The sequence below is a fragment of the Physcomitrium patens genome, chromosome 11 (assembly GCF_059467195.1).
Source record: "Physcomitrium patens ecotype Gransden chromosome 11, ASM5946719v1, whole genome shotgun sequence".
NCBI classification, from domain to species: domain Eukaryota; kingdom Viridiplantae; phylum Streptophyta; class Bryopsida; order Funariales; family Funariaceae; genus Physcomitrium; species Physcomitrium patens.
Genome location: NC_143420.1, coordinates 5855579 through 5866586, shown reverse-complemented (window position 1 = coordinate 5866586; position 11008 = coordinate 5855579). Strand labels below are relative to the sequence as shown.

The 11008-nt window shown below is 32.9% G+C and overlaps 2 protein-coding genes across 5 annotated transcripts; both read right to left on the bottom strand.

Moving 5' to 3' along the window:
* Window positions 1-510: 510 nt before the first annotated feature.
* Window positions 511-2787, bottom strand: LOC112288906 (uncharacterized). The gene is made up of 3 exons (XM_024533637.3): window positions 1960-2787; window positions 1536-1617; window positions 511-1427 (listed from the first exon to the last, which is right to left on the bottom strand). The coding sequence occupies exons 1-3, from the start codon at window positions 2209-2211 to the stop codon at window positions 1105-1107; spliced, it is 657 nt and encodes a 218-aa protein (XP_024389405.1). The 5' UTR covers window positions 2212-2787; the 3' UTR covers window positions 511-1104.
* Window positions 2788-3132: 345 nt separating this feature from the next.
* Window positions 3133-5655, bottom strand: LOC112288905 (S-formylglutathione hydrolase). Of its 4 annotated transcripts, none has more exons than XM_024533634.3 (8): window positions 5617-5655; window positions 5373-5492; window positions 4711-5018; window positions 4441-4558; window positions 4215-4262; window positions 3875-4071; window positions 3622-3786; window positions 3133-3488 (listed from the first exon to the last, which is right to left on the bottom strand). In XM_024533634.3, the coding sequence occupies exons 3-8, from the start codon at window positions 4993-4995 to the stop codon at window positions 3306-3308; spliced, it is 996 nt and encodes a 331-aa protein (XP_024389402.1). In that variant the 5' UTR covers window positions 4996-5018; window positions 5373-5492; window positions 5617-5655; the 3' UTR covers window positions 3133-3305. The 4 variants fall into 4 exon arrangements, with proteins under 4 accessions (XP_024389402.1, XP_024389404.1, XP_024389401.1 ...); XM_024533636.3 differs by having other exon boundaries at window positions 4711-4942; XM_024533633.3 differs by lacking the exon at window positions 5373-5492.
* Window positions 5656-11008: the final 5353 nt, after the last annotated feature.

Genomic DNA, 11008 nt, shown 5'->3' with positions numbered 1-11008 from the left:
ACAAAGAAAAATTTAGCCAGTCAGCGAATCTTAAGGACTGACAACAGTTTTTCCAAAATATTAATCACACGTGAATAAAGGTCATCTTATCAAGCGTTAGGTTTATAGATTTTCATAAAAGCTAAATATTTTATATAAAGCATATATAATAAATAAAAAAAAGACAAGGAATAAATTTCACTTGATTCAAATTAACATTTGAGCTTTCTCACTGGATTAAATTGATATAAAGCAAATTAATCAGTCATTCCTTCATACTAATGTGATACGTAATCTTCACTGTATCACAAATTAATTAGCAAGTTCTCTAATATCTTGTAGTAAACTTGAATGACGAAATATACAGTTGGAAAAAAATCACTCATTAGAATTGTAAAACTGCAGAGTTGTAAGTTAACCCACCAAGCTATCAGGGTTCCAGTTCAATAGAGCTAATTGACTTGAATGAGTTAATCCATTAACCTGGATCACATTTATCAAACACCACTAAGATCATGCTCATGGACATGCTTGCTTTAAAATCAGAGACAATATAATGTGTCAACATTACACATTCTAACTACAATTCAGAGGGACGATTAGTTCGGGTGATCAATTATTTTGAACATTTATGTGCAAAGGATGTGCAAGTTTGCCTTGCATTCTGAAGCTACTGCTTCTACCCGATGCCAATGCCACACACTACCTTCATATTCTGTACTACGGAGCAACTGATAGGCCTAAAGCAGTGCATTTAACCGATGATGCAATTCACGTTCAAAAGCTCGATACAATCAAAAACCTGTGAAATAGAATCCAGAGCAACTTTTGGGCGGTCTCCGAAGATGTGGTGGTGGATGACTCCACAGTTCCACCACAAAGTAGGGTGAGCTCGCTAGTTCCATCATCTGCTCCTGTTACTAACCAAAAGAACATAACAATAGAAACTTGTTTCCAAGAGCCACAGCTCCTGCCTTCCTCTTTAACTGGCATCTATCCACCATGTACCCATCTGGTATTGATTAGTCACTGGACTGCCAAGTTGAGAGTTGAGCAGTGAAGAGTGGCTCGTGAAAAGTGTCTCTAAAATAATTGGCTACATTATCAAAAACAAACACATTTAAGCTAGTGGTGTCCGCCTCCGCCTCCACCTCCCCCTCCGCTACCTGCACCTGGGCAAAAGCCTATGCAGATCCCACTATTTCCATTACCTCCACCTCCACCACCACCTCCTCCTCCACCAACTGGAGTGTTGGGACTACCACCAAATGGAGGGAGTAAAGAAGGCAGAGGAGGTATTGGAGGTAAAGGGGGAAGAAAGGGAGTTCCTCCAAACAGTGGAGGACTGGGAGGTGGATTTCCCCAACCACCGTTGTTGCTTGGCGCTGCTGGTGGTGTTGATCCCCAACCTCCTGGATTGTCTGCTTTCACTTCAGTCTTCACTCCGCCTGCACATCCAAATGCAGTGTATGTCAAATCATCTCAAAGTAAGCGTGGTTCCTTCAGTTGAAGGATGGTAGTTACAGAACTAAACGACACACGGTTTACTGTATTACCTTCAGACCTGGAAAATTTATTTGAACCACGAATGTAACGATCACTCTGGCTTCGTACCTTGGTGGATGCATTCACCTGAAACTGTCGCCAAAAAATTGATTATTCAATAAGAAAGACATTAACCCGTTTCTAGATTGAACAATGTCGTGTTTCTAGCACCTAATAAGAACACTTTAGAAGCTACACAACATTTGGAAGCTGAGGAATGAATTGAAGACAAAGTTGCATTCGTCATTCAATACATTCCCACTTCTACACTTTGGGTCAGTTATCCGGGGCACATACCAAAATGGAGACACAAAATCTGGTCACCGCATACACAAAGTTAATCGAACTCCCTTCCCAAATCCACTTCCAGCCACACTATATGTATACAAATCAAATTGGGGTCTTCTATTCGGAAACCTAACCACACACGCTTACCACAGGAGCCAGCTTGTGGGCAGCACCAGTAACATCCTCATGATAGCCAGGGAATCGCCCCTCCACTTTCCGATCAGTTGCATTGTTTGCATCTTCGCTTCCCCAGCATGTCCTGCACGGATTCCCTTCATCATGGGAAACTACAGCAGGAGTGCCTCTAGCGGCATCTGCAGATCCAGGCGCCTGGAGAAACAACTGCCCAATCAGAGCTATGACAATGAAGAACCGTGGCATTTCCACAACACTACACATCTTCAACCTCCTCTGCAAATCACCAACTCTCCATTGCTTCGGTGGTTCCAATGAATTGTCCGAACTTTAAGATCATTCTAGAAGCAGCGTTGAAGGTCGAGTGCGAAACTTAAGAAGAGCCTCTTAAGCTGCTTGGTAACAATTTACCCCCCCCAATTGGCGAGAATGATTGGAGCGTCCTTGAGAGACAACATTAATGATCAACTGTTCCCAGCTCGTCCTCGATACAAGCGCACATCCCTACTTGAGAGTAGATGCATCAATTATGCTGTATTCTTTGAAATATATGTTCTGCAGCTGGAATTGTCAACTCAGCTTACATTAAGAGTTCTGTACACATCTTCAATCAACAACGGATGCGTAGGACATACAACGTGTCTTATCTACCAGACTGCATGTTTGACTTGGAGGCACGGCAAGCACCAGTGTCCTGAGTCCTCATCTGATAGGAGAATCATGTGCCTCTGACATCCGACCTTGTGTGAGAAGTTTCTACATCAGTGCATCAACTACTTTTTATAAAGAGCTTCTTGGAAAGGACGTTGGATTAATAGCCATCAAGCATCGGCCATGTGCCTGCACAGAGTGAAATGGTGTGGCATCAAGTAGTGTTCTTATCGGCACCCTTCGCTTGTGCAAATCACAACTCGTAGCATTGGTTACATAGTGATAAGCTATATTCGAAGATACGTGATCTGATTTATGCTACGAAATAACCTCTAAGAATGTGATGTGCACAATCGTCGAGCCATTCACTGGCCTACTCCGCAACCAAAGAGATTAGTCTCCGAATAGAAGAACAGATCACATGTGCCAACTTAGCAAAGTCAAAATGCAATCCCCAAAAGATGCAAGTGTCCTCTAGACCTATGGACATTTAAAACTTGACACAGGCAACCAGCCATGAAACTTTCAACCAAGTGAAGGACGGCTCGAAATGCGACTCTCGTCATTATCAAGCAACTGTTCTTGCAGAACCTCAACCTCCAGAGGCTAAGCTACCATATACATCCGTACAGGAAGGTGCACTTTTCAGAAAGATACTACACAAATCGGTTCAGAGCTACCGATGCACATGACTCAAGGTCTGGCTACTACACGGAAAGCGCTTTAGCATGATGTTGGATGTGGTCTTCAACAAAAGATGCAATAAAGAAATACGAGTGGTCGTAGCCTGGTTGTATGCGCATGTCGATGGGCATCCCCGCACTCTTGCAAGCTTGTTCGAAATTCTCTGGCAGGAGCTGATTCTCTTTGTAGAACTTATCTGCGTCACCCTGTAAGTAGTGCACACATGTCGGAGACATATCAATCTTCACAGAAGTTCCAATCCCTGCGATATCATGACCAGGTGGATCAAATAAAAAGCGAGGCATGAGAGACATGATAAAAGTAGGTAATAAAGTGGACCTGGTCAATAAGGATGGTTGTTTTAGGGCCGTTGTATTTCGTTACGAGCAAAGTAGCGTCATATTCCTCCCATGCTGACTTCTCCGCTCCCAAGTATCCATTGAAAGCTTTCACTCCCCAAGGACACGCAGTTGGGTTGCAGATAGGAGCAAATGCCGACACAGACTGCGATTGGTATCGGAGTCAGTCTCACTATTAACACTTCTGACAAATAGTGCATTAGAGATGAAATAGAAGGGTGTAAGCAATGCACCTTGTATTTGCTAGGATTCTTCAAAAAGAGGGTGAGGGCGCCATGGCCGCCCATGGAGTGACCGAAAAGGGAGGCATTAGAAGTGTCCAGCTGGGGGAAGTGAGAGCTCAGAAGAGAGGGGAGCTCCTTTGTGACATAGTCGTACATGCGCCAGTTTTTCCACTTCTCCTGAGTGGCATTTAGGTAGAAACTGGCTCCTGTCCCATTGGCACAAAAAGTCCTTCACGTGATCAACAAGGCAGATAGTCGTAATGCGTCAAATTGAATAGAACTTTTTGGAGTATTTACGAATTCACACATGACATAAGCCTCATACTGCTGATGATTTATTTTCAAGTACCTGTGCCGAAATCCCAGCTATCCGACTCCCCTTCCACATTCAGCCCTCCTGGGGAACCCACGTGTACAAATAGTGAGGAAAGGTGTCAACATGAAAACATCGTGAAGACTTGCGAAAAATTGGCATGATTAATCAGATGTAGTACGTGCTCCTAATAATAGGGAATTGAAATTAGATGATCGCCTGATGTGTAACTTAGAAATGAAAATGATTGATAGTAACGTACGTGGGGAGGTATCCATAGCAACTAGCGCGAGGCCGTGAGCAGCTGCTGCTCGTTGTGCACCAGATTTTTGGATGAAGTTTTCGTCGTTGCACGTCAACCCTGATAGCCAGTACAAAACCTGTCACACAGAAGTGTTGAATTGTTACAACAGTCCTCGAAAAGCAACAAAAAACTGTAGAGACTGCGAAATAGAATTCCACAGAGGAATGTGAAGCACATGGTCTCCAAACCCTTGGCAAATTCAAAATTTGAAGAGTGTGTACAACCCACCGGTACTTTGCTCGAATCTGCCGCAGGTGGGAAGAAGATGGTGAACGTCATAGGACATCCGACGGAGCTACTTTCATGCTTGTAACGGCGATTGAAACCACCAAACACCTTGTTGCTGCTCATTTCTTGAGGAGTAGCCATATTGTCGACCTGATTCCCCTCCGACGCAGCGCGAGTTACGATAGTGGAGCCGCGTCGGCAGAGGAATGTGTATGAGCTCGCAGAGACCCTACTGCCGAGAATGCGGGATGCGTTGCGCACGACAGATCCGAGTGTTAGCGACATTCGAAGACACAAAGCTCAGTAATCTGATGCAAGAAATGCCATCAAAATCCGTGTCAGAAAACTTCGAGACAAAGGTGCACTCCTCATAATCCTTCTTCATCATTCACCGTAAAAAAACCAACAAATTATTCAAAAATTTGATGATTCTAACATTGAGAACAACCCTTCCTCTACAACACACACATGCGAGGGGCAATTTAAACGACTAATGCGGATTTCTCTCCTACTCCTCTCCCAAACAAGAAACCCAAAATCCAAAAAAAATAGACCCCACAGTAGTACGCATCTCCACAACGCAAGCGTCATAAAACCAACTCGGTCGCCAGATGTCACAAAACACAACACTTGGTGAAAGACGGAAACCCCATCGGACATACACAGAGCCGCCATTCAGTGCCAGCCAGGCGTGTCACTCCTTCAATTACACAAACGAGCACTATCCTCCTAGGACAACAGCTTCCCCAATCCTTGTCGTAATCGACCACAGCTTCCCAAATCTATAAACAATCATGCACCACCCCTTTCACCAACAAACGTTGTCCAACTCAATCACAAAATGAAGCACCAAAATTGCAGCTGAAAGAGAAAGTAAGAGAAGGCACAACAGGAATGGATTAGTACCAATGCGGGAGGGCGACAGCAGCGGCGAAGGTGTTCAGAGAGGGAGAGAGAGGGAAGAAGAAGAAGGAGATGGCGATGGTGATTGCGCACAAGCTCTGGCGTTGCAGGGCCTTCCTCTGCCAATTGGCAGCAATACCTGGGGGCCGTAAAACCTATACTAGGGCTATCTCCGCCAAATACCCGGTCTGACCCTATTCTAGTACGGACGTCAATCTATCATTCGAACGGTGCGTCAAGAGGGACTCCTATCGGTACATAGATCAATTCTCCTACCTACTCGTCGATTCAGTCCTCATATCGGTGCATAAATCAGATTCTCTGCACCGGATAGCGATTGACTCTTGGGTTTCAGCAGAGTAGATCAGAATGGGATAACGCTTACTCTGTTAAACAAAGTGGTGATTTGTTATATTGGCAGCTTATGTACGTTCCAAATTAATTGTGTTTTTGTGCTTATGGTTCTCCATTTGAGAAATGAGAAATCCTTTAGTGTAGTGTCTTGTCAATACGTTTTTCAAAATAAATAAAGTTGATGAATATTTTATTATAGCTTTCAAGGATAAATAAAGTGATAAATAAAGTGATTTCATTTTAAAATAAATTATGTAGAAATAATGATTATTATATTTGTGATATAATTTCAGATTTTTGACTAAAAAAGATGCATGAATTATGTGCCATTATTGTGGACTCTCATTGGTCATCATTTAAGTAGAGACAAAAATAATCAGATTCAAGCATACATAGATATAATTTTTTTTCTAAATTAAAAAATAAATTAAGATTATCAATATATATCGTGATTTCATCTATTTAAAAATAATTCTATAAATTATTTTTTTATTATATAAATGATTTATCAATATTAAAATAATTATTCAAAATAAAAAAAATAAGTCCAAAGATCCTAGCAAAAGTTTAGAGGCACCAATTTTTTTTAACAATAAATAAGATAACATTCTATATATATTTTTTTAAAGAATTTTATTACAAACTCAAATCTATATGTTTACAAATTATAAAATTTATATAAATAAAAATTATTTATCCAAATTTACTTAAATTTTTCTTTGAGATAGGAGTACAAGTTTCACAAACAACTTAGATTACAAATTTTTTAATTTCCAATGAAAATAATCTTATATTTTTGTAATATATATATATATATATATATATATATATATATATATATATATATATATATATATATATATATATATATATACTTTGTTAAAACATTTAAGCTATATTGGTTGGTTATCATATTTAAAACTTTAAAATTATATATTTTGATAAAGACAACAATTATAAGAATATAAATAAACAAATAAGATGTGTATTAATGCAAAATTATAAAACATAAATAAAAAAGTATCTATATTTAAGAAGAAATTAGAATAGCTATTGCCAAAGAATAGAAACTAAAGAATCTTGAAACTAGATTAGAAGCAAGAAGAGAATTAATAAGAGTGTGGAAGGCCTTTCTTTTTGCCTTTATGTATATGATTTAACTAGAAGTTACATAGCAACATATTCTAAGACTTCTAACATGTGTTTAACTTGTTAGACAACTTTCCTATATATGCAAGACATGGCTAGCTAATTGGCATAATTTTCAACTTATCAATTATCTATAGATACATATAAAGTTGAATTTACATCTATAAAGATTTTAAGAAGTTCTTCCATAAAATATTAATAAATTTACTTATTTCTACTTATTTTTATATAATTCTTTTAATCTAAATAATTTAAAAGATAAATATACATATCTGTGACATTATCTTCTTTCTCTCCTCTGTCCTCTACCAACTCTCTTCCCTTCTAGGAACAAGTTCCATAAGAAGCAATGATCACATGTTAAAGAAGTCTAAAATGAGGCAAATTTTATTTGCTATATACTCTAATTTTTGTTTATGTCAAAGGTAGTTGTTAGGTCTTCTTAGCCATCCATAGTATTCTAAAACAAGGTAAAAAGATCATTTTGATATTTAATCATTGTTGAGGTTTTAATAATTTTTTTCAAGTAAAACATTTGGAATACCATCAAGAGTGATTCTTATCTCCAATAATGTTACCAAACATCAAGATTTTCTTCCAATATTATAATACCAAACATGTTGTATCTCTCCATCTATTTAAAGAAAAATATATTATTTTTAGAGGTCTTCATTTATGTTATATTATCTTAAAGATTGTAACAATTTTAATGCCATTTTTAGTAACTAAATAAATAATAGCTCTTAGATTGAATCTATTGGATGTTAATTTTCTATCTTGTTAGTACCACAAATGCAAAGAAACTACAAAAAATAATAGATGATAAAATGCAATCTCATGTGAAATCAATAAAACAATATACATTCATTGTTTAGATTTATTTGAGTACTTTTTGGTTATCAAAATCTTCAAGTGTGCATGGAATGTTGATTAATATTTAAAAAGTATTTAAATCCTATATTAGAAAATTTTAATATTTTATTAAAAAAGATATATTTAACAAAAAAAATGTACAAATTTATGTAAGGTATTTGAATGCATTACAAAGATATTTGGCTACCTAATGATTTTTAATAAAGAAGAATTAAATATGGTCTTTTATTAAGTGAATTATTTAATTTATTGAATAAATTTTATTTAATAATAATAATTTAAGATAAAAAAATTCGAAAAAATAGCTATTTTTAATCCAATAAAAAAATGATATTTTTAAATCTATTTTTAAATATGAAAAAATTATAAGTAATGATAAAAAAATTATATGATATGTTGTTTTATTTAATTAAAAATAAATAAATATTATGACTTAATAAAATATCTACTTGAATGATTAAAAGATATTCATCACATAGAAAGTTTAAAATTTTATAATACAAAATAAATATCAAAATTTTAAAAATCTTAAAATCATTAAACTCATAAATTGAATGGAACTTATAAAGAATTTTATAAATTATTTAATGGAGCTTATGGCGAAGTTTATAAATTAAAGTAGTTGAAACTTGAGTATGCAACAAAAAAGAGAGATATTATATTTAATAAATAATTTATTAAAAAATGAGCATCCTAGCACGTTGAAGCCATCTCAATTCAATAATATATTATTTTGCAATTCAAAGTAATGCCAATAAAGTAGATAAATCTTACATAGAAAAAATTTAAAAAAAGATTATTTATATATGGCAATAAAAATGATGCAATTTTTTTTAAAAAAAATATGCTATAATATATATATATATATATATATATATATATATATATATATATATATATATATTATTGATATTACATATTATATTAAAAAATAAAATTATTATTTTTATGACATAAAAATTACACATTATGATTTAAAATCTAATAATATTGTGATTAATATTATAGATAAGATTGTTTGACATGCTAATGTGAAAGTTATTGATTTTGAAATGTCAAAAATTGAAGTTAGAAGAAATCTAAAACCAAAAAAAATAATCAAATTTATAGTAGTATTAAATTTATAGCTCTCGAGATATTAAAAAATCAATTTCAAACCATAGAAATGTGTTATTTTTTTACAAATGTTTAGAAAATTAGTCCAATCATCAAAGAAAGACTAGAAATTTAAATAAAATATGATTTATCAATAAAAATTAAAGAATACTAGTCATTCAAATAAAATAAAATCAGAAAAAAAGATATTGAATTGCAATTGATAAGATCCTTATAAAAAAACTGTAGTATATATATTGAATTTATTGGATTGATATGATTTTTTAAAAAATGTTTTAACATAATTTTTAAACTTGTAGTAATAATTAAAGGCCTTAATACAAGGATAACTTGGTAAAAAAATAAAAAAATAAATTCCTTGTTACATTTTTTGCTAATTGAATTTAAAAAACTTTAATCTTTTACTACCATTGATATAAATGAGTGCTCAAGCTTGAAATTATTACCAAGAGAATTTAGTAACTTTAGATCTTTGACTAATTTAAAAATACGGAGGTGCTCAAATTTAACAACATTGCCTTATGATTTGGATATCTTTACTTTTTTTACTACTTTCAAAGTGTGAAGGTGCTTAAATTTAAAATTTTTTCCTTTAAAATTTAACAATTTAACTTCTCTAACTACTTTTGATATAAACGAGTGCTTAATCTTGACATTATTGCCAAATAAATTAAACAATCTCCAAAGTTAAATACTTTCAAAATGTGGAGGTGCTCAAATTTAAAATTATTGCCAAATGAATTAAGAGATTTAATATTTTTGACTAATTTTAAACTATAGAGGTGCTAAAACTTGAAATCCTTGATAAATTAATTAAAAAAATCTTATGACTTTTACTTTTATTTTTTTATATGTGAATGCTTAAGCTTAACATCATTGCCAAATAAAATTTAAAAAATCTCATATTTATTATTATTTTGTATTAAGTGAATGAAAAAACTTAATATTATTTCTAAATAAATTAGGCAACCTTATATCTTTTACTACCTTTGATATGAATGTTCAAGCTTGACATTATTATCAATCAAATTGTACAACCTCATATCTTTAACTAATTTTGATATGTAAAAGTTTTTAAGCTCGATATTATTATTAAATAAATTAAAGAATCTCATATATTTTACTAATTTTAAAATATAGAAGTACTCAAGTTTGTCATAATATTTAAATAAAATAAATAAATTTATATCATTAAATATGTTTAATTTAAAGATATACTTTTGGATTAGATTATTATTATTATTATTATTTTTACCAATATAATATAATAAATTATTAATTAAATTATATTTTATTTCTTTTAAATATTAAACTAAAGTTATTTTATTTAGTTGATTAAATCAAAATATAATTTAAAAGATGTACTAATATGTTGTTTTAATTAATTATAATAAATAGTTAAATAGAGGTCTAAAAAAATTCTTTTATTAATAACTAAAGCATCATCTATGACTTGACATAGTTCCAACCATTGATTTTGTTTCAAATTATTATTTTTTATTTTATAATTTTAATTTAAAAAATTCTTATTATAATTTTTTAAAGGTATAATTACTTATTAGAAATGTATATAGTCTAGAAACTTAATTTGTATATTCATAATTTTTACTATTTTACCATAGGTTTTTAATAATATTTAATTTAATAATATTTTATTTTAATTTTATATTATTTCTAATGCATAATATGAAGGTAAAATTCTCCCCTTACCTAAAATTATAAAATAACCTCAATTAAAAATTTCTTATAATTAATATTTATAAAATAGAAGAAGCAATAAACAAGAATAAAAGATGAATAGAAAACTAGTGAAGCAAGTGCAATCAAACTATTTTTCATTATAAAAATAATTACAAATTACTAATTAAATTTTTATCGAGTAAAAAATGAAGATAAATAAATG